The following is a 23,192-nucleotide window of genomic DNA, read 5'->3' as shown; positions in this document are numbered from 1 at the left end:
CATTTAACTATGATTAACGACAAAATTTATTACTTTTCCCTCATTTTGTGATACGCTTCCTCGCCCAACAATCTTTCTTTTAGCGCATCACAATGCTCTAGCTTGGGCATTACGATTGCAACGTATCCTTCTCCGCTGAGGCGCATCATGTCTGGTGCATCAACGATACGATCATTTACCTCCACCAACTTACCCTGCACACAAGATCTTACCTTATACACACTGTCGTCCACACACGTCACTAATGCCAGCGTAGAATCAGCCTGCAGGATCATTCCTCCGCTCTTTTTACGACCCGACACCTTGTTCTCGCTTCGGTCAAATTTGCCTACCTCGAAGCTTACGCTCCGGATGCCCTTTTCGAATGCGACATGTTCTTTGGCGAGACCCACCAGACATATTCGGTTGGAGTGGAACAATATCTGCTGTGGCTCATCTGGCTTGTTGGGCGGTACGTTATATAGCTTCGTATAGAAGCGGTCTACAATCGATGGTTGATTCTCTACGAAATCGTTCACTATTGAGGGTACTTTAATGCCACAGATTTCCTGCGTTTCCTCTTCGTACCAGTAATCGTCCAAAGCCTTCATCATCCTTGCTTTTCTTTCATCAGCTGCTGAACACGCTTCTGCTTTTCCAGTGCTTTGTCTCGGTTTAGTTTCTGTCGCGTTTTTCTTTCATTACGCAAGCACACTATCATTTGGCGGTCTAGATCATTGCAGATGCCAAGAAACTTGCCGAATTTATTCTGCAATACAAAATTTGTGTTATTTATCGACGTGGGGTGAATGAATTGTACGAGTTGCTTACCTCGGAATGACACTTTTTCAACTCTTCGATTATTAAATTGCATTCAGTTGAATGTAAATGCGGCGATAGGTCTGTATGCATTCCTTTCGTTTAAATCCTGCAAAAGTGTGATTTCCAGAGGATTTAGGTGGTTTTTTGCACCTAATAATTACACAACATGGAACAGAGCAGCATTTCTTGAACGGTTTGTTATGACAAAATAGCCGGCAGTACAAAATCGATCTAGCACCAGGTTTTATCGAACATTTCTTTGTCGGCCATGTTGGAAATCTATTTGACAGTTTCTGAGCATGTTATATTGTTGTGCTGTTAACAATTTATTCTAGCTGTGAATTACTTTTAAAATATGTAGTTTTATTACTTATCTGATACATAACTTAGTTCAACATAAATAAATCGAATAATGCATTGTGAAGTATAATTGCTAATTCAAAAAACAGCTTCCACTTCTATGATGAAATGAACCAGCCTTGTCGTCCGATTGGTGTTTGACATTCCTTCAGTTTCTCTACGTGTGTCATTCGGTGTTTACGTGCCGAAATTAATTAATAAATAAGATACGCAGCTTCCAGAGCAACTGACTGAAATAATAGTCCTTTAAGTTATTTCATGTTTCATTGTGTTTTAAAGATTTTACTGCAGCCTTAACCACACCAAAATGGGAACCGAGTGGGATAGTAAGTGTTAGTGCTGCAAGCATCCGGAACGGTAAACAAACTTTCTCCTCATTGAACTCTTTGCTTCCAGCGCTTCGGAAGCAGGCTCGCCATTTGGAGAACGACATCGATATGAAATTGATCGCTTTTAACAAAGTTGGCGTTGGTGCCGCTAGCTCTACTGGGACGGCCAGCAACACGGACACGTCACCCCTGCTAGGGGACCATGTTTTTGAATCGCTATCGCTGGAGATAGAACAAATGCTGGACAAACTGTCCAATATCAACGAAAAGATGTCCGAGATTCCAAACAGCGGTGCTGCCGTAATGCATGTATTACAAAGACATCGCGAAATACTGCACGTAAGAGACCGTAAAACGAATCCTTTTGCATTGCCCTTTTGCTTTGCAACGGACCGAACTCACCGGATGATATTTGTTTTCGCTTGTTGTAGGGATACCGGCAGGAATATTTGAAGATACAGGCAAACCACACGACGCGCATGGAACGCGAAGAGTTGCTGCGCGGGTCTGGATTGGGAACGTCGTCTCCCTCAACGTCTGGGTTGAGCCGTAGAGATATGTACCTTAAGGAAAACACCCATCTGCACAGTTCCAGCTCGCTAGTGAATGACCAAATCAGTATCGCGATGGAAACGAAAGAACATCTTACTTCACAGCGGCAACACTTGAAGCGGTTCCAAACGCGTATGCACGACATATCGAACCGCTTTCCGCTTATATCCAGGTAAGATGTCTTTTAATGCCGCACGGAAAATGTTCTGCCCTTCCTTTAATGTTTTACTCCATTCGATTCCATTTCATGTAGCTTAATCCAACGAATCAATATACGTAAGCGAAGGGAGTCACTTATAATCGGCGGTGTGATAGCGGTCTGTACAATCTTGCTACTGTTGTACGCGTTCCACTAATTTCCCCGTTGTTCGTCGCTATTAAACTAAAGATATCGCTACCAGCGCATTTTATATGTTTCTTTTACCTTATCTTTCGGAACGGAAGATTCCAGTCAAAAAAGTTAATTAAACCACGGTGTCTGTTGATGATTTGTAACGATTTGTAAAAAAAACCGCAAATAAATAATGTGATATTCTTAACTAATCGATCAACGCCTTGAAAACGATCTCATTGCAGGAGAAATGTTTGATATAAAGAAGTTTTAACGATAAAATAATTTATTTATAATATATTATCCTACTTACGCCTAACGTTGCCAATGTTTGATCGTTTTCAAACAGCAACTTTTACTAAAATACAATTTGGTTGAATGAATACCAGTAGTTTTATACCTACATATAGCTAATTCGGTACACAAATTACCAAAGCTTAGCAGTAGCCCATGGGTCGGGAGCAACGGCCGCCACGACAGGTTTTTCTACGACGTAAGGTGTATGCACCGGGACTGGAACGGGCTTTGGAATGGCTACCGGAACGGGTGCCGGTACAGGATAGCCGACGTGCTTAATTACCGGCACCGGTACGGGATGAGGTACGGCAACCGGATAAGGACGATCAATCGGCACTGGATATGGCTTTTCAACCGGGACAGCATACGGTCTCGGAATAGCCACCGGATACGGACGATCTACCGGAACTGGTACGTGGACCTGTGTGTAAGAATGGTCATTTTTGAGAATAGTTATATCATAAGCAGACTGGTTCTGTTACTCACTTTCACTGGAACCGGATACGGTCGCTCGACTGGTACTGCGTACGGTGCCGGGATAGGGATTCCAACTTTCTTCGTAACCACAGTGTGCGTATGAGCATGGGATCCTAGATACGGGCCTGCAAGGGCGGGAAAAGCGGGACCGCCTAGTGGGACGGGTGCCAATGGATCGGCCGCTGGTAGCAAATGCTGATGGACCGGATGGGCAAAAGCGTGACCGTACACTGGTGCCGCTGGAGCATACGCACCGAGCCCAAAGATACCTCGTTTCTCTTTCTTCGAGGCCAGCTGTTTGAACGGCTGTTCGGCTGGTTGGTTTTGATTGGTATTTGCCAATCCACTAATATCCTTTTCCGTTCCAGCGCAAACTAACGCCAAAGGCAGCACGAACAATACCTAGAGTGAAGAGACAAGTTTAAAAAAAGCAACATTTTTGTTCATTAATCTTCAATTTGGTGACAAAAACTCTAATTTTTGTGTAAGTATTTATTAAAAAAAACATGATAAAGCTTTCTTTTTTGTTAGTACACTACAAATCAGAAGGAGAGTTATGTCCATTATTTCTGATGGATCTTGATTTTACGGACGAGATTTGGGTCAGGTCTTGTGATGTGTGAAGATCAGCACCACCACCACGTAACCAACGGTCCTCATGAAAGCATAATTTATTACCAAAATGTTAATTTCCTTAATAAACACTTATAAAGCACTTCTTTAATACTGTCGGACATTCAAAAGCTGCTAGTAATAAATCGTTATCAACCATCCGTGAAGTTGCTCAACATTTTACGCTACGTCGCTGCTGAGTTCTTCCACAATCGCCTAATAAAAATATTGATTTCTTAACAACAAAAAAAGTGCTTTAATTTGCATCAAAATATTATCCTTGTCAAATGATGTTCTCCTTAGTAGTCGTACAGCTACAAAAAAAGCAAATGATTGATAGAACTCATTTTCTTTAGAGGGAATTTTCCATTAAGGGATCGCCACAGAAGGATGCTTATTTGACAACTTCTAAATGAATATTTATTAGCTAGTCCAATCTAGAACAAGCTGTTTTTTCTGCTAACGTTTGTTAATCTTTGTGATGAAAGATTTATGCAGCTTTTTTACACGTGAAACACTTTCGAAATGCAGTGGTACATAATCGTTTAAATAATGGTTAAGAATTTATGAACTACTTAAGCTGCCCGTACTTTGAAACAATTCATTAATTTAGTGCTAGAAAGCCAAGAGGAAGATGTAAAATTTACTTCCATGTATAATAACTCTAAAAACGCATTTGATTTAAATCCAAAATGTTCTTTCCCTACGCTTATTTGCTATAAAAAAAAACGATAGTAATGCTGACTCGTTTGTCACGTACCAAAAGTTTCATTTTTTTGTGCTCTCGTCTTGGTCACTGGAGTCGAATAATAACCGAGGAACTGTACAAAGCTCGTAAAACAGCACTTTCTGCTTTCACTAAGCTGTCCTTCACTGATTCTCGCTAGTGAGGCTAATAACTTCGCTATCTCGGTAACGGAAGTAACCCTATGCAGATCACACACGTGTTTCCTTTTCACACGTGTTCCTTCTCACACGTGTACTTGATAACTAGGGTTTTTTTTATTATTGCACAACACTTCGTTACACTGTCGTACACGGATTGAAAGGATGTCGATATCACAGTTATGCACCAGGAAGATGGTTTACACTAACAGCTAACAATGAAATAAAAATCTTGTCCGTCTCACAGTTACCAACGAGGCGGCACACCTTTTAATCGGAACGTTCAATCGCGAATTGATCGCTAACGATCCGATGGTCCGAAATCTTATACAAACCACAAAGGTAACTCCCTCCAGATCCGACCAAGGGGAATGTCCAAATTAATTGTCCCCGGGGCCCGAACTGAGCATCGGTACGCATCAGTGCGTCCATCTAGGCATGCATATGAAATTGGGAAGGAGGCTCCCCATGGTGGTGGGGACACATAATTTGGTCCAGCAAGCCAGGAATGTGTGTGGGTGGATATCACCCTCCCCCCAAATTCACTAGACACCCACCGTGATAGTGTTAACGACGCACTTGCAACACCTGTCCATCCAATGCGATATCAACGCGGCGTGACAATGGTCCGCAACTTGTCGGGTCTTAGTTTAAATTGGGTGTTAATCGTTCTGGGCGCTTAGTTTTGTAATGGACCATCCGGACCTCCGGTTGGTACACGACCGGATACGTTGCGAGAGGGCTGTTGCAGCTTTTCTTTACATTTACGGCAATCCAATGGGGCAGATGGTGTAATGGCTAATTGGTGGATAATCGATTACATTTGTAGCTCAATTGTTTTGCTGTTGGCCCTCGGTGCACTTGACCCAATTGGTTGTCTTCTCTTGTTTCTAAAGTGTGTTTTCTCTCGCTTTTGTTGCAATACTTTTTGTACGCTAAACCGTATTGTTTGTTGCGATATTCAATGTCAGCAAAGTGGAATTTGCTGTGGAATTTTATCAATTTATTGCTTTATTTCATTCCTTTCCAGTTTATAAAACCCCTTTTTTATATCTTTGTTTTATAACGATGTTGCATATTGTTTGCTATTCTTTTCTCATTTCTTTAAGGATAGTGATCTTGGAGAGATCTTATCTATTGCCTTTGTTAGACTATCTTGACTATATAAACTATATTTGCCTTAATTTATTTGTAGCTTAAGTTTGTTTTTACTTTCAACATCTTTAAGGTATATAATTTTATATTTTTAAAATTTTTATCATCATCACATACAGTTACATTAAAGACCCTTCCTCAAATGCTCCCCCGTCAATGTATACACCCCTATTTCGGATCCCTTTCCAAAGGCAAGAAAGTCATGTGTAGCACTTCCAATCCTTTCATGCGATTCTTCTGTTTGATGATTCGTATTTTTTTTTATTTTTACACACGAAACGCTTCCATCAAAAAGCAGCAAACGGCTTCGTTACATGTCTTCACGAGTAACAGCTAAATCAGTCCACATGTGGAAAGTCAGACATTTGCAACTGACACATGCTACGAGAGTTCGTCTTGCATTCACTAGAAGACGATATGGAACTTTCCTTCATCTCGGCGTGCAATATGCATCAGCCGGTAGCGCTTTTTCTTCTCCATTCTTTCTTTTTTGTTGTTATGGAACAAAAACCTTGAAAACAGCGTGTGACATTCAACCGACGGCTCATATATTTTATTGATCAAAGAATGGTTCAGTGGAGGTACAACAAAAAAAAATGAGTTCCATTTTCCAATTATTTATCATGTATTGTACGGTGTAACGGATACGTTGTGGGAGTTGTACTCAATTAAATCAAATGCATACTTCAATACAGATGGAAGTGTGTGGTTAATTATATTATAACACATGCACCTTGATGGAATGCTTAATTATTAAGAAATGCATCAGACCGCTTGTAATTATATTAACACAGAATATTTACCTTTAATTGCACTTGAATTCGTTTCGTAGCGCAAATATAATTAATTTTTAAAATTGAAAATAAATATTTCAGTTAATCATTTTCACCTACTTTTTGCATTCCTCCATAGCAACAAATAAAATTAAACAAGAAAAAAGAAAAACTTCTTTTTCTGCTCTATAATTAAACCATTAAAACATTCTTATTGTACGCGCGAACAACAACAAAAAAAATCAACGCAACAAACCACATTCATTGAACGATTTGTTCACCCTGGGAAAGACAGATGAAATGGAAACAGGAAACCGCGTTTCGTTGTATCGTGTATTGGGCATGCCAATGTGTTGGCCATTGATGTTGTAATCGATGTCGGTGACAGTGTCCCTTTTTTGTGCTGTGTACCCGCCCGGTACGATTATGATACGCATACGGACGACCAGGTGCGATATCATTGCATCGTCTGTGCGGAATGCATAAAAAGCACACGCATGGGTCAATGTGTGTCCAGGTTCCAGACGGTTAAGCCACATTATGAAGTTCCCACTTTCACCGTGTACCACACGTGGGGACACGTTCCCCTTTTTGGAGCCGGGGTTTGAGGGGGAGGGGGAGGAGTGGGCCGGTGGAGTTGAAAGCGAACAAACGCGATTTAATTTGTGAGGTGATTAATTGCGAAACAATTATTGATGGTACACTTTGTGTGTGTTTGTTTGGATCAATATTTGTTTCGATTAGTTATGGATGGCTGTGGGAAGAGAAACTTTCGTACATATGATACACAAAAAAATGACAATGTCCATTTGTATGATTTTGATTTCTTCATTGATAATGATCAAGTGTTTTGTAACTAATATTTTATTTATTTTTTGTTATAAAAAAAAGTTTAAACTAAAATATATTTTTTTATCTATTTTTTTTACTATCATTCAGCAAATTTCTTCTCTTCATCTCGTACAATGTTGTTTGGAAGAAAGAAAAAAAAAGCCAGTAAATGGTCACCACCGTATTGGACACTAAAGTCGGGCAGTAAGGCAACAGGTTTTATGTCATTGCAATACCGTCCGGCACATACTTTGTGCCGATAGTGAGGGGTGAAATTTCCGCCCCATAGTTGCTCATTCACAACTATGACTGATCAGATGCATCTGGAATATAGTGCACCGGGCAAACAAAAAACCACTTCAAAAAAAATGCGAAGAAAAATGTTCAGATCTCTAACTCATTCATCCCTATACGGGATCTAGACCTGGGGTTGATCGTCACTGTGCGTGGTCATATGACACAACAGTGGGCATAAGCCCAACCAAACCCAGCCAAACAGTCCCTTAACAGGCGCCCGTGATGCATCACGGAATATGGTTGTGTTCGAGCGAGACAACGACAACGAACATGGCTGACGGATGGATGGGCCCCTAATCGCGGGCTGGCTGGCAAGATTGAATGCGGTTCGGTACGTCCAACAGATGCAGCAGTTTTGGTGGCCGATAACGTTGGTGGTTCTGCAAAAAAGGGCTAGCCACACGGATGGTGAAATTCACCTAATTGGAGCGGTTATGACACGGTGTTCGCTCCCATTTAGTGACAGGAGACTTGCGCACCTTGTGACTTCCAGCCTGGTCCAGGACGGGCTACCTGTACGGCACTGGAGATGGAACGCGCAGCTTCCGCGTTGATCGCGTACCGTAAGGTTGGTTGGCAGTTTCATATAAAAATACTAAGCCGGTACAGTTTCGACAGTAGATCAGTGGCACAGTTCGCGGTGTTTGGAAGGTTCACTTCTTTGCAGTGTGCATTAGACGACATGAAATCGGCCAAAGTAAATATTTCATCGATGCGATCAAGCGATCGAACCTTCCGTGTGTAACGTTTGGTTTTTCTAATACGAATTATTTGCTTCCGCCTGTTTTGCAGCTGTTTTGCGTTCTTTTCGTCCTTGCGATCGCAAGGGTGCACGGTGCAGCTCAGCAAGAAGGTGCCGAACATCAGAAGCGTGCTATTGGGCATGGTTACGGGTTGGGATTAGGGCTGGGAGCAACGGCCTATGGAACAACGGCACTGGCAGCACCGGCACTAGCTGCACCGGCACTAGCTGCATATGGAGCACCGTTGGCGGCACCCATCGGCGGACCAATCATCGGATCATCGATTGGTGCATCGATTGCACCGACATTCGCCGGACCAATCGGACTACCGGCCGGTCCAATCGGACTACCGGCCGGTCCAATCGGACTACCAGCCGGCCCAATCGGACTACCGGCCGGACCGTTCATTGGTGGAGGATTTGCACCGGCAGTCATTCCAGCACCCGGTCCAGTGTTTGCACCGGCACCACCAACAGTGGCCGTTGCACCGACGGTAACGCGTAACATTTTGACCACCGTACAACAACCCGTCCCGGTACCGTACCCACAACCCGTCCCCGTCGATCGACCCGTACCCGTGCCGGTGCACGTGACCGTTCCCGTCGATCGTCCCGTACCCGTACCACACCCAGTACCCGTTCCCGTACACGTGCCACGTCCCTATCCGGTTCCGGTGCCTCAACCATACCCAGTAACCGTTACGCGGTAAGTAACGCATCCATCAAGGCGGACTCGCTTTAAATGATTTCTTCAACAGAAAAAAAAATCAACTTCAAAACATTTTCCCATTCTCAGAACCGTGGGTGTACCAGTGCCACAACCATACCCAGTGCATCATGCCGTACCGGTGCCCCAACCCATCCCCGTACCACAGCCCGTACCGGTGCCGCAGCCCGTTCCCGTACCGCATCCGGTTGCTGTGCCACATCCGGTGGTGGTACCGGCACCAGTACCGACGCTTCCCATCGCACCGTTACCGGCCTACGGTTACGGTGGATTTCTGCCTTCCTATGGCAAGGTGTACGGTGGTGGCATAACGCTGCAAAAGGTGTACACCGGTCACAGTCACGGGCTTGGTTTGTTGGGGTTGAAAAAGTATCTCGGTTAAGGCTCGGTGCCGGAAAGGAGACGGATGATCGGTAGTCATTTCGCGGTGTCATAATGTGTTTTGCGGAAATGGTTCTAGGACTGTTTGTAAGATGATTGTTACTGATTTTACGGGGGTGAGTTGTGAGAAGGGGGGAAAAACATTCTACCAAGGGTGATGCATTGTTGATAAAGTAGTATCACAACAAAGTGAGTGTTCATATATTTACCATATTAATAAAATATAATGTAAAAAATTATTTGGTTGAATTCACTATTTTTGCCTACTGATATAGATCTATGGATTTAAAAGAAAAGTATAAAATGAATCTATTTTTCGCGTTGCCCAAAGTTAGTCACATAATTTGTAAATCATTGCAAAAAAAAACAGCGTAGAACAACCATCGTCAAGGTAGGGGGATTAGGTCCAAAAATCTCATTTTTTCGTTACGTAATAGTTAAATGTACCCTACTTGTGTTTACGGGTCGGGCCAAATCTGTTGCGCCCATGGGTCTAGGTTCAATATTTCCTAAATTTCCTTCGATCTCAGATCATTGATGGTTTTAATGATTAATCTCGACATCTCGACCAGAATTCACGTTATCACAAACATCGGAGCGTCAACGTGGTGCATGTGATAAGTGGCGCCGGTTACACAAGACAGGACAAGGTATCAAATCCAATTCGGACCATCGGGTACAAGGTAAAAATAATTCTAGTAAGTCAGAAAGAACGCGTTAAACCAAGAAGAAGAAGTAGAGGAGGAAGAAGAAGAATTTTAAACAAAAAATCTTTTATGGCCTGCTCACGGTCGCGTAGACATGGCCTGGTCGCCAATCCGTTTCCAGAAAACTCAGTCCAGTCCTCCATCCACGGCTACATCCGATCTCCAACAGGTTTAACTCCACCTGATCCGGCCAACGAGCTCGCTGTGCTCCTCTCCGCCTCGTGCCGAACGGATCGCTGACGAGCACGTTCCTGGTGGGGCATGAGTCCGACATCCTCATCACGTGTTCCAGCCATCGTATCCTTCCGGCTTTGACCACCGTCCTCCGTTAGCAGAGTCCAGGACTCGTACCCGTAGAGAATTACCGGACGTATCAGTCTGCGATATATTGTGCATTTCGTGTGTAGCTGGAGCCTTCTGGATCGCAGGAGTTTGTAGAGACCGTAATAGGCACGATTTCCCTGAACAATGCGCCTTCGGATTTCGCTGCTCATATTTTTGTCCGAAGTTACGATCGTACCAAGGTAGCAGAACTCCTCTACCACCACGAGATCGTCGCCGTCAACTGATACTCTGCTCCCGAGTCGGGCTCTATCACGGTCAGAGCCTCCGGCAAGCAGGTATTTTGTCTTCGTCGCATTGATCCATCAATCCAATTCTGTCGGGTGTACGCGTCGCACACCGCCGCAGATGTCCTTCCGATGATGTCGATGTCATCCGGGTGAAAATCATGTCCCGGATGTCGAAGCCCGCGCTTCGCATGACTTCTTCCAGAGCGATGTTAAACAGCAAACAGGAGATTCCGTCCCCTCGCCTCAGACCCAGGTGAGATTCGAACGATTCCGACAGCATGTTCGATACTCTTGCACTGCACCCCATCCATCGTGGCCTGCAACAGTCGTACCAGCTTCCCTGCGAATCCGTACTGCTGCATGGTGTTCCATAGTTCGGTTCGATCTATGGTATCGTAGGCCGCCTTAAAGTCAATGAACAGGTGGTGCGTAGGGATCTGATGCTCTCGGCACTTCTGGAGGATCTGTCGTAGAGTAAAGATTTGGTCGGTGGTCGATTTGCCTCCAACAAATCCAGCTTGGTAGCTTCCGACGAAATCTGTGGCAAGGGGCGCAAGTCTGCAGAAGAGTATTCGAGACAGGATCTTGTAGGCAGCATTCAGAATTGTGATGGTTCGGAAGTTAGCACAGTCCAGTCTGTTGCCATTTTTGTACACTGGGTGTATGCCACCCAGCTTCATCCGATGCATAATCGCGGCAAGGCATTTTAAACAATTGTTGCTAACAATTATCCATACATTCTGACCCGTTCTAGACGCACTAAAACATGTTTTTGTTTTTCAAATTCCATAAATAATTGTAAACAAATGCGTATAATGTTTATCGTTTGTTTTTCGTTTTATTCAACTAAATGAAGCACACACGCATAATGCTAGAGTTGGTCGCTAGTGGCAACGGGTTCGGCATTCCCATTTTTAACGACGGTGCAGAGTCGAGTAGACGGCACTGTGATAGAGCGGAGCATGATAAGCAGCAAGTGGAGCATGATGCACGAGCGGAGCATGATGTACGATCGGAGCGTGGGCAACGTAGGTCTTGGCGATCGGCGCATGATATGCAACGGGTGCAGCTACGAGCGGTGCCGAATGGGCAATCACTGGTGCGGGAGCAACGTACGAGTGTGACACCACGGCCGGAGCATGGTGGTATCCCAGGCTGAAGTGTACGCCACGCTTAGCCTTCATCGATTCCATTGGCTGGTCTTCGGCGTACACCGAAGCGACGAGTACGAGAACAGCGATAGCCTAAAACGAATTTCAACCAAAAAAGGTGTTCACATCACTTAATCTATTTAACATACAGGCATTCACAATCCTGCAGGAATCACACGCCACGCAGTACACAAAACACTGTCACTGTGGAGCAATGTTTGCTCACACCAAAACTCACCAAGAATTTCATGTTGAAAGGATTGTGCGTTTGACACGACGGTGTACGGAGCTGGTTTGAAGCTGTGTGAAGTTTCCAGGTGAACTTTGCGAGATTTATGATGCAGACTACGGCTGCCGATCGCGCCTTATATACGCACGCATGAGACCCCCAAACACGCCCCAAAACAGTTGCACCATCGGAAGGTGCCCGGATCGGTACGGTGACCGGCGTGTTACCGTCCGCCCTGACATTCCGCGTATACGCACCGCGCAATGAAAGGGACAGGTCATGAGCAGGCAGGCAGGTCGCACGCATTGCTCAGATCATTCGCCACCACCACCGAGCGTCAGTACGATCTGAAGTCTGTCTGTCTGTGTGCGGTGGCGAAGGAAAAAAAACAACAGCCCCCGGTGACTCAAAACCGCAATGCACATTACCGAAGGGAACTGTTTAGTGTGTAACGGATGCAGGCGTTGCCACTGGTAAATGCAATCCCTGATTTGCACCCCGCAGCTTAATTAGGTTTACGTCCCACGAGCATGCACCGTTTGCCCAAGCCAGAGCGCAAGAAGTAACAGGTCCGTCCGGCAGACCGGGTGGTTCGAATGTATCCTTTATCGATTTGTCGCTTTGCCAACCGTTACCCAAAGTCCCCAACCTGATGACGGTAATGAGAGAAAGTTTTGTCGTATTATAGAATTAAGTTCTTATCGCCCCAAGCCCAAGTTCTTGACAAGATGGTTGGACATGGTGCGGTGATTATGGTGTTAGGTAAAGCAGTAAAGTTAAAACCGTTTATTGTATTATGATGAGGGTTTCTGAGTGATTGGAAGCCGGGTGAAAACGAACCTTGAAAAGTTTGAAAGATTATATTAAATCAATCCTTGCATTGTAGGTAACTCGGTACAATAAATTAATTTAAAAACACTTTTAAAAAATTTATTCATGTTGTTATAAGCGTTTAAAGCTAATTTGCCGATCAAATATTAGACTTGGAAACTCTATAACGATTGTAATTAAGTCACATATAGCTTACCTTAAGACATGGAAAACTTAAACAACATGGACATGGAAACTGCAACAAATGTTGTAGAAATAAATATGTATCGGGGTGAGTGTAACAAACAAGATTCTGGATATGTATACCGTAGAGTACAACTAATTATATTTCTTCTAATTTTACTAACTGTTCACTAAGTCCTTCAAAGAACATGATATTCAATATCGGTAAAGTTTTAAAGAACTCTTAAACTCAGTTTTCTTAAAACTATTTTTATAATTATATTTGAATGTTTAAACCCTTAAAAAAAATTATGAAACCTTTAAGAAATTTACTATCTGTGCGTAGTGATAACAGTATAGGTTAGTTGTTTGTTAAATATATAGATCAATCTACGCATTATGGTATGGAAAAAGTTCTGTTCAAATTGCTCTAAAGTAGACAGCTTTGGCATAACAACACGTACCAAGCCCGATGGTGATCGCCACCGTTTATAGGAAGCATACCTAGTGCCTGGTGTAACCATTTTTCTCATTGCCGCCTTTAAGAACTTCGTTGCCTTTGAAGATGGCAAGGGTGTATATTTTTTTTTATTGTTTGCTATTGGCTCAGTTTCCCGCACGCTTCCCCGTTAATGGTAAGGGCGAGTTTTTTTTTTGTTTCTTCTTTTATGATACTTTCCGCTTAATGCACCCTTATGGAAGGTTGTGATCGCACGTGAGCTGCATTGCTTGAGCGATCGTGCGAAAATTTCGATTCCACTACTATTGGTTAGTGGACAAAAGTGTCTTACTACTTCCATGCATGATCTTCGCGATCGCATAATAAATAAACGTTGGAAAAAAAGGTCTGTCTCCAAACAAAAGTCTGGTTGCCCAAACAAAAAAAAACGAAAGATTTTGCGTTTATGATAAAAGCGTAGGCTACCGGTAGCAGGGTTATAAACGCCAGGATAGGCAGGCTGGCTGACATTGACCTTAAACCGGCTGTTGTTTGGTTGAGTTGAGCCACATCAATCAGCAAACTACCCCGTCAAAGCAATTCGGTTCGTGTCGAACGCATTACAAAGAAGAAAACACGTTTTGTTGTACAAGGCACAAGGAGGAACTCCTTTTCCAGTGCCGCCCGGGCCGGGGGTCCACCACCACAACAGTGACATTTACATGCTCTACAAAACGCACTAAACCGTCTCGGCCGTCGGTGTCTGTTTTGTGTGGCGCACACCCTACCACGGCACGGCATCGCTAAGATGCGCGATTTCATTCTGTTTTCGATGCAACCGGCGTCTCTGAATTTACTTGAAAAGGGAGTGCTTTTTTCTCCCCCCTCCCTTTAAACATGGATGCTGTGTTTGTCCACTTCTCTCATTGATTGACATTCGATAAGTGATCATGTGATCGATTCGCTGATGCTCACTACTAATCAACGATTGCCCTTATGGGATAGGAAGTCGATCGTTTCGCAACATTATCGCCGCAGGCTTCATAACATAAGCAACCACTGAATGGTGGTGATGAAAGAAATTACCAACGAAAAATTTTCAAGTAACAAAACTGATAATTATGTTCTATCTATTGTCGTTGCATCGCAAAGCAAGAGCGATAGTAATAACCCAATAAACGTTTATTTATAAAAATTAAAAAAAAAAGGTTCCCTTATATTGCGCATTCAAATCTCTTCTAATGCCGATTACGGGTTGGGCACTTCCACAGTCACACGGTTTCGTGTGGGCGGAAGGTATAAGGGCACGGAGTATGATTTAAACGCCAGACAAGTGTTGTGTACCAGCCCATCTAACTGTACTTGGAGTAACGAGACGTAAATCGAACGCAAACAGGTTCTGATACGCGCGTGTCAACACGCACATAAGCCCCGACCGAACATCTGGGCCAGCTTGACGGGGCAAGTGTTTTGATCTTGCGCAATGTAGCAAACCCATTGACAGCCAAGCATAAAATCAGACGCTAAAGAGAGATTGGCTGTGGCCACGTGGGAATGGGGCGGTTTGTCTGGGAAAAAATCATCCGTACAAGTGCCTCACACCGATCATTCCATCCGGTCGGATGTACCTCGATGCATGTGGATTTGTTGCTTTTTAGAATTTTGCCCGAAACAGAACATCTGGAAATCTGGGTGCGCAATAGAAGAAGCAGTTAATGAAGTGCTAGAACAATTATAAAACGATTTGTCAAGTGTAATTCAATCAGCCGTATATGGTACTATTTGCGGCGTGAAATGGCGCCCGCCCAAAAGCGGTATGAAGCCTTTCGTAAGGACACCGGTTGGCCAATGGCACGATGAGGCCATCGGTACCATGCACAGGAGTCTGCCCCATCCACCGAATCAATCGCGAACGGGAGAAGCATAGCGATGCATGTGCCTCGAGCGAGTCTGTGACCTTTTCAGCGACAATTTTGAACCTTGCTGTTTAAGAATGACTGCGGGAGTCCACCATACACCATGCGCACGTTAGAAAGCACGCACAGAACCGGCCTCGGGTAATGGAGCAAGCGCAACAGTGTCACCTTGCGTGTATGACGGTCCAAATGCGGCCGGGTGTGCTGTGCCACGTGTTGAAACGGAGCATGAGTTGCTGTTGTGCGTAGAAAATGACAAACAATTAACCTCCATTGACTTACCTTAGGGTGGTACCCTCGAGAAGGATGTAGTCATCACTCGTGCACTTGTTCTTGTTTGATTTTTGATGATTGAAAGCTGAGTTGCTGATCGAACCATCATTCCTACTTATGCTTTACATCGTAAGTCTAAATATACTAAAATTTTAAACGCCTTATGATTTAGATCTTAACATTTCCTTTTGCAATAAATTAACAACAATTAGTTACAATTCCCTGCATCATGCGGCAGATTTTGGACAGGAATTCTCTTTCCACCTCTTCATTAATTTCAAGGCTGCATATGATAGCACATGCATGGAAAAAAACAGATGACGCAATGAGTTCTTTTGGAATTCCGACCAACCATACCGGACCACACGAATGACGGTGATGGAGGATGGGAAATTCTCAAGAATTGGTTAGCATGTCTACTGTTCAACCTTCAGCTAGAGAGGGTCATCTTCAACTCAGAAACGGAATGTTTGGGGAATATTTTCTATAAGTCAACCCAGATCCTGGGATGCACTGATGACATAGACATCATTGGTTTTACGGTTGTTCTATGAGGCGGACGCATATCAAAGAATCCAGTTGGAGATTAACAAGGCAAAAATCAAACTGATAACTCCGATAACAAATCTTGGCTTAAGGAGGGGAGACGTACAGATAGGTGATCGCTCTTTGGAAGTCGTCCAAAGCTTCATCTATCTTGGGTTGAGATGTGCAGATGCTACGGTGCTTGCTGCCAACTGGTTGTTCTACAGTCTGAGAAGTCTCCAAAGTCTGCACTCAAAACACTTGTCGCTACGATCGAAGCTGGGAATATATAGAGCTTATACTGTTCCAATACACACATATGCCTCTGAGACATAAACTTTGTCCAAAACTGACGAAACGCTTTTAGTCGCGTTTTAGAGGAAGATGCGCAGAAGGATGTTTAATTCCATAATCCAAGAAAATTTTACACTTTTTTTGACACTTTTGGTGAACACACAGAGCTGCCCATATTGTAAATTCACGTATCAACGTGTCTGCTTCGGCGACCACCTGTACAACCAAAGCAGTAGTTGGATAGGAAGTTCCACATACGTGGGAACGATCTGGACTGGATTTAGTACTAGTCCCGTAACGTAAAGTGCTTCTTCATTTGCAAAAACAAAATGTTCTTCTAAAAATACACGCTTGTTTTATTCACACACCATTTTATTTGCAATTAATTCAGAAAAATATCCAATAAGGCTGTCAAATCACTTCTTGAAGCATTTTTGTCTCGGAACACAAATTCCTCCTGGAATCTTTCGCACAAAACCAGGCCTACAAACACATCCCTCCGTGCAGGCAAGTAGACAGTTCACGTCTTGTGGCTCCGGTCTGCAACTCTCCTGTACGCAAGGACCACAGCATGTGTAAACTTCGTTAACTCTGCACAGTGGACGTATAACTGCAATGGCTGGGAAATAAAACGGTAACGGTTGTTGGTTAATGCAATAGAGATATTCAGCAGGAATAATAATTACATGTCATTTCAGTCATGCACCAAGATGATGGTGGCACTGTTGGCAAAGGAATTGGTATGATACGTAAAGCTGACGCAGAACAAAAGATTAAACTGCATGTGAATATAATATGCACCACCGATGCCATGTTATTCGCTTGCAGGTGAATTCTAAACTAAAGTTTTATAAACTGAACACTTCACAATTTGGGAATGATGTTTTATTCGCGGTTTTCTTCAGACACCAAGAAGGTTCGTTCTGCTGTTTCAATTTACGCAAGTGTTTTGTACTACTGAAGAGGAAATGGTTTAGCATTGTTTTTCTCGCGCATCTTGTTGTTTGAGTCAGATGTTTTTTATCTTCATAAACACATGTGCGCAAATATGTTTTCCTGATCACGCAATGTAGACGTTTACTAACGAACGACAAGGTATTTTGCTAGAAATTTTCAAAATTACTGAACTAGTAGCCTAATAACATGACTGTGGAGCTACTTTCTCTTTATGGCACAACAGCCTTGGAGGTTCAGAGTAAAATTGCTTCTCAAACAATAATCATTTTATTTTCAATCAATACAAATCAACCATTAGAAGTTCAATTATTCCCAACGTAGAGGAACGAAATATTCTTCCAACAGCTTATTACGATAGAATGACTCCTCTTTGGAGGATCAATGTTATGTTTGTTTAGATTGTCTTTACTTCGAACTCCTAACGAACAGCTCCATAAATCAAATTATGTCTATTTTCTTATTCCTTACCTTCATGCATAACAATTTAACATCAAGCAACAGAAAATTTAAAAAGCCACTGTAGATCGGAATACAGATTTCTCCGGGACACTTGCGTACATAAGACCAAATTGCAATGGTTTTTTATACTGTTTGTGACTGCTATTTGTGAGCGTTTGGAAACAGGAGACATAACACAAAATTCGTTTGAATATTTCTCTTTAGACAAGTGTTTCACATACTGCAGGAGTGTTGTGTTGTTGAGCGTACATCTACTGTTGATTGTGTTGGATGTGTTTTTTTCCTCAAGTGTTACTAAAATGCCATCATTATCAAACGATGAAACTTCAAAATAGGAAATGTTTTCTACTTAAAACACATGCAACCCATACATCAAAACCCATGCAACGCATACACCAAAACCCATGCAAATTTTTCGACACCACACATCTAAACTCCACGATGGCAATGTTTGCCAAATAGGTTTCGTATTTGAAATGTCTGGAATTTCCAGTTCTGATATTTTTTTCATTTGTATTACAATTTATCCTTCATGACCTTGTCGGTCGATAAGGATCAACAACATTAGCTATATTTGGATCCGATTATTTGTACAGATTAGTTCGCATAAGCTGCTCATACTTTATATAAAGCATCACATTGTCACTACAGTAAGAGGATTTGATTTTGCTGTACTGAGATCAACACTTCAATATGAAGATTCCGATTGCTTTCGTCTTGCTCGCTGTTACGGTCGTACTTGACCAAGTACATGGGCAGGCCGTGGAGGAAAGACCCACGATTGCTTTTGAGCCGTGTTTTGCCTGGGTTAAACCAAGTAAGTTGTAATCCATACTACTTGCTGTTTTGCTGCTGTATTGATCGTTGATGAGTTTTATCTCTTTTTAGTTCCGAGCTGTCCTGTTAATGAACGTTACACATGCTGCAAACCATGCCCCGAGCCAGCCTGTCGTTTTACAAAAAAACCTTTATGTCCCCTGCCATGCATTCCTGGTTGTGTTTGTTTGAATGGTTACATACGTTCTACTCCTGGTGGAAGATGTATGAAACTTTCCGCTTGCCTAAAGATCGACATTCTTCTCGCATAGATTAGCTTAAATGTGAAACGGTTCGGTTGATTGCGAATGGTATGATGCCCGTTTTATTATCAATGCCTTAATGTTGTGTCCGTTGTATTTTCAAATTGAAATAAAAGTTTTGAGAAGTGCGCAAAATTATTGTATTCGCTTTTGTCTACCAATATAGGTAGACGGAGGTAAACGGTGCCGGTTCTATACTACAGGACCGGATATCAAATCCCATCCAGACCGTCCGCCATACTGACTATCCGCCTACGCGGTAAAAATAAGTCTGGTAAGCCATAAATGACAGGCGTAACGTTAGAGATCGTTCAGCCATGAAGAGAGAATAATAATTACAGTTAGTACTGGAAATGTCCGATTTAAAAATTGAATTGTTCTTTTAAAAAATCTATAGAAGACTCATAAGCACACCACAACATAAATCCGTTGTATTTTGTAATTTCTTTCCAAACTAAAGAAATCAAACGATCTTACCTCGTTGTTATATTCAGGACATGACCCTTATTAGACACCTTATCAACATGTTTTTTATTTGTTTTGGTTAGGAACGGAAATGCCGTATCTATAACTCACCTTAACTAGTAACTGTTCAGGACTGTTACTGTCCATGTTACTGTTTAATTCTTTTTTTAGCAATTGGAGATCAGATTACAGATTTCTCCGGGACACTTGCGTACATAAGTCCAAGTTGCAATGGTTTTTTATACTGTTTGTACTGCTATTTGTGAGCGATTGGAAACAGGAGATATAACACAAAATTCGTTTGAATATTTCTCTTTAGACAAGTGTTTCACATACTGCAGGAGTTTTGTGTTGTTGAGCGTACATCTACTGTTGATTGTGTTGGATGTGTTTTTTTCCTCAAGTGTTACTAAAATGCCATCATTATCAAACGATGAAACTTCAAAATAGGAAATGTTTTCTACTTAAAACACATGCAACCCATACATCAAAACCCATGCAACGCATACACCAAAACCCATGCAAATTTTTCGACACCACACATCTAAACTCCACGATGGCAATGTTTGCCAAATAGGTTTCGTATTTGAAATGTCTGGAATTTCCAGTTCTGATATTTTTTCTTTTGTATTACAATTTATCCTTCATGACCTTGTCGGTCGATGAGGATCAACAACATTAGCTATATTTGGATCTGATTATTTGTACAGATTAGTTCGCATAAGCTGCCCATACTGTATATAAAGCATCACATTGTCACTACAGGAATTGTACTACAGGAGGATTTGATTTTGCTGTACTGAGATCAACACTTCAATATGAAGATAACGATTGCTTTCCTCTTGCTGGTTGTTACGGTCGTACTTGACGAAGTACATGGACAGGCCGAGGAGGAAATAGTTCCGATAGTTGACTTGGAAATAGTTGACTTGGAGGGAAGACCGCTTCCGGTGTTTCCTTTTGAGCCGTGTTTTGCCTGGGTCAAACCTAGTAAGTTATAATCCATGCTACTTGCTGCTTTGCTTCTGTATTGATCGTCGATGAGTTTTATCTCTTTTCAGTTCCGAGGTGTCCTGCTTATGAACGTTACACATGCTGCAGACCATGTATCGAGCCGGCGTGTCGTACGAGAATCGTATGTGTGAAATGTCGCCCGTGTACTGCTGGTTGCGTTTGTATAGATGGCTACATACGCTCTACGACTGGCGGAAGATGTATTCCAATTGCTCAATGCAGAAGAATTGAAATCTTTTTCTAAAGGAATTTTCCTTGGCCCGAATTGTTATCAATAAACTGAAGAAGTTTTCCTTCTAATTGCAAATGAAACAAAAATGTTTAAAAGTGTCAACATTATTTTATGAAACATGTAAAGAAGTGTCAAGAAGTTCGAAAAATCTAGAATTCCAAACACACTATCATAAAATTTTCCCACCAGGGGACTTGCCGGTTTTGTGGGGCTTCGTCGGTCGGAGATTCCATGCCTATAACCAGTAAAAATAAGCTTCCTACTCAGTCTCCGCCTCCTAAGGATTTCGCTGCAAGAACAGTACAGAAAATTCAAGGTTATTCCAGAAATGTTCTACGACAACTCCCGCGTTCTGAAATCATATGACTCCCCGGTCAGTCCTGGTGAAGTCCATTAAAATACATCTCTGATTTTAAATGGTCGTCAGTGCGACCATCTTTAGTTTGGGGCCCCAACTACCATTCTACTTCTAGACTCCGTGAAGCTTGATCCGCCACTGATCAAACACCTCACTTCATTATTCCACGTTGGAATTGTTTGTCCAACAGGAAATGTAGAATATCTGGGGTTTCTATTTCTTTTTAAAAAGACTATATAAATATTATTGTCTTAGAAAGACTAACAACATAAGCAACCATTTTCGCCATATTGTTTGTACATACGGGGTTTCTAGGGTGCGCTTGTGATATATAAGCGATGGCACACAGTCTTTGGTCTTACTGACTTTGGTTTTACTGAGCTGATTTCATTACCTCAGTATGAAGCATTCTGTAGCATTCTTTCTGTTGATCGTGATGATTGTACTTAACCAAGTACATGGGCAGATCTTGGGAGGAAACGATCTTGTTAACGAACCGTGTTTTGACTTGATAAAAATAAGTAAGTTATAAGTTAACCTATATGCAGCTTTGCTACTGTTTCGACTGTCAATATGGTTTATCTCTTTTTAGTTCCCAGCTGTCCCGCTAATGAACGTTACACATGCTGCAAACCATGCCCCGAGCCAGCCTGTCGTTTTACAAAAAAACCTTTATGTCCCGTGCCATGCATTCGTGGTTGTGTTTGTTTGAAAGGTTACATCCGCATCACTTCTGGTGGAAAATGTATAAAAGTTGCCGCTTGTCAAAAGATCGACATTCTTCTCGCATAGACAGGCTTAAATGTGAAACGGTTCGGTTGATTGCGAATGGTATGATGCCCGTTTTATTATCAATGCCCTAATGTTGTGTTCGTTGTATTTTCAAGTTGAAATAAAAATTTTGAGAAGTGCGCAAAATTATTGTATTCGTTTATGTCTACCAATATCGGAGGTAAACGGCGCCGGTTCTATACTACAGGACCGGATATCCTGTAAGCCAGAAATGACCAGCGTAACCTTAGAGGTCGTTTCATTTAAAAAAAACGTCTATTGCTGTTTAAAAAGACTATGTAAATATTATTGTCTTACAAAGACTAACTACATTAGCAACCATTCTGGCCATATTGTTTGTACAAACGGAGTTTCTAGGGTGCGCTTGTGATATATACGCGATGGCAAACAGTCTTTGGTTTTACTGACTTTGGTTTTACTGAGCTGATTTCATTACCTCACTATGAAGTATTCTGTTGCATTCTTTCTGTTGATCGTTGCGATTGTACTTAACCAAGTACATGGGCAATTCACGGAGGAAAACATTTTTATTTGCGAACCGTGTTTTGACTTCATGAAAGAAAGTAAGTTATAAATTAATCTATATTCAGCTTTGCTACTGTTTCGATTGTCAATATGGTTTTTCTCTGTTTAGTTCCGAGGTGTCCTGCTAATGAACGCTACACATGCTGCAAACCATGTATCGAGCCGGCGTGTCGTCCGCAAATCGTATGTGTGAAATGTCGCCCGTGTACTGCTGGTTGCATTTGTATAGATGGCTACATACGCTCTACGCCTGGCGGAAGATGTATTCCACTTGCAGAATGCAGAAAAATTGAAATCTTTTTCTAAAGTAATTTTCCTTTGTGAAACGATAACGTTGAATGTGAACAGTACGATGCCCGAATTGTTATCAATACACTGAAGAAGTTTTCCTGTTATTTGTAAATGAAACAAAAGTGCTTAAAAGTGTCAACTTTAATTTATAAAACCTCGGACAGTGTGACTTGTTCTCATTTATGTAAAATCAGTGATTGCATACAAACAGGCGTTTTCCACGTAATTTAAATTCATTATCAAATGCGTTGAAACAGTTGTATTATCATTTGTATATGGTATTGGTATACATGTTGTTAGTGTCAGTGCGATGGATTGTAAGAGTTTGCGGGAATAGGGAATTGTCGATTGAACTAATAACATTACACACA

At 42.2% G+C, this 23,192-nt stretch overlaps 5 protein-coding genes and 1 long non-coding RNA gene across 6 annotated transcripts; 3 read left to right on the top strand and 3 right to left on the bottom strand.

Annotated features, from left to right (window-relative positions):
• Window positions 1-2: 2 nt before the first annotated feature.
• Window positions 3-593, bottom strand: LOC125762253 (protein Abitram). The gene has a single exon (XM_049424135.1). The coding sequence runs from the start codon at window positions 591-593 to the stop codon at window positions 30-32; it is 564 nt and encodes a 187-aa protein (XP_049280092.1). The 3' UTR covers window positions 3-29.
• On the bottom strand, window positions 590-1,027 carry LOC125762254 (COX assembly mitochondrial protein 2 homolog). Its single transcript, XM_049424136.1, has 2 exons — window positions 811-1,027; window positions 590-748 (listed from the first exon to the last, which is right to left on the bottom strand). Exons 1-2 carry the CDS (start codon window positions 889-891, stop codon window positions 590-592), a joined length of 240 nt encoding a protein of 79 aa, XP_049280093.1. The 5' UTR covers window positions 892-1,027.
• Window positions 1,028-1,258: 231 nt separating this feature from the next.
• LOC125762249 (Golgi SNAP receptor complex member 1) lies at window positions 1,259-2,585 on the top strand. Its single transcript, XM_049424131.1, has 4 exons — window positions 1,259-1,487; window positions 1,558-1,829; window positions 1,922-2,214; window positions 2,296-2,585. Exons 1-4 carry the CDS (start codon window positions 1,469-1,471, stop codon window positions 2,396-2,398), a joined length of 687 nt encoding a protein of 228 aa, XP_049280088.1. The 5' UTR covers window positions 1,259-1,468; the 3' UTR covers window positions 2,399-2,585.
• Window positions 2,586-2,903: 318 nt separating this feature from the next.
• On the top strand, window positions 2,904-9,774 carry LOC125764863 (tetra-peptide repeat homeobox protein 1-like). The gene is made up of 6 exons (XM_049429491.1): window positions 2,904-2,925; window positions 2,992-3,081; window positions 4,892-4,986; window positions 8,167-8,397; window positions 8,493-9,148; window positions 9,239-9,774. The coding sequence occupies exons 1-6, from the start codon at window positions 2,904-2,906 to the stop codon at window positions 9,549-9,551; spliced, it is 1,407 nt and encodes a 468-aa protein (XP_049285448.1). The 3' UTR covers window positions 9,552-9,774.
• Window positions 9,775-11,640: 1,866 nt separating this feature from the next.
• On the bottom strand, window positions 11,641-12,330 carry LOC125766050 (larval/pupal cuticle protein H1C). Its single transcript, XM_049431631.1, has 2 exons — window positions 12,219-12,330; window positions 11,641-12,073 (listed from the first exon to the last, which is right to left on the bottom strand). Exons 1-2 carry the CDS (start codon window positions 12,228-12,230, stop codon window positions 11,744-11,746), a joined length of 342 nt encoding a protein of 113 aa, XP_049287588.1. The 5' UTR covers window positions 12,231-12,330; the 3' UTR covers window positions 11,641-11,743.
• An 8,154-nt stretch (window positions 12,331-20,484) lies between these two features.
• LOC125765745 (uncharacterized) lies at window positions 20,485-22,209 on the top strand. The gene is made up of 3 exons (XR_007418621.1): window positions 20,485-20,599; window positions 20,671-21,734; window positions 21,806-22,209. It is a non-coding gene; the product is annotated as an uncharacterized LOC125765745 (long non-coding RNA).
• Window positions 22,210-23,192: the final 983 nt, after the last annotated feature.

Source organism: Anopheles funestus, chromosome 2RL, assembly GCF_943734845.2.
Source record: "Anopheles funestus chromosome 2RL, idAnoFuneDA-416_04, whole genome shotgun sequence".
Classification (NCBI taxonomy): Eukaryota; Metazoa; Arthropoda; class Insecta; order Diptera; family Culicidae; genus Anopheles; species Anopheles funestus.
Note: the sequence above shows the minus strand (reverse complement) of the source record. Positions and strands in the feature narration are given on the sequence as shown.

Coding starts and splice junctions, on each gene's coding strand:
- LOC125762253 (XM_049424135.1), bottom strand. CDS start 593: ATGATGAAGGCTTTGGACGATTACTGGTACGAAGAGGAAACGCAGGAA.
- LOC125762254 (XM_049424136.1), bottom strand. CDS start 891: ATGCATACAGACCTATCGCCGCATTTACATTCAACTGAATGCAATTTA. Junction 749..810: donor TGAAAAAGTGTCATTCCGAG/GTAAGCAACTCG, acceptor TTTGTATTGCAG/AATAAATTCGGCAAGTTTCT.
- LOC125762249 (XM_049424131.1), top strand. Junction 1,830..1,921: donor GACATCGCGAAATACTGCAC/GTAAGAGACCGT, acceptor CGCTTGTTGTAG/GGATACCGGCAGGAATATTT. Junction 2,215..2,295: donor CGCTTTCCGCTTATATCCAG/GTAAGATGTCTT, acceptor CATTTCATGTAG/CTTAATCCAACGAATCAATA.
- LOC125764863 (XM_049429491.1), top strand. CDS start 2,904: ATGGCTACCGGAACGGGTGCCG. Junction 8,398..8,492: donor ACGACATGAAATCGGCCAAA/GTAAATATTTCA, acceptor CCTGTTTTGCAG/CTGTTTTGCGTTCTTTTCGT. Junction 9,149..9,238: donor TACCCAGTAACCGTTACGCG/GTAAGTAACGCA, acceptor TCCCATTCTCAG/AACCGTGGGTGTACCAGTGC.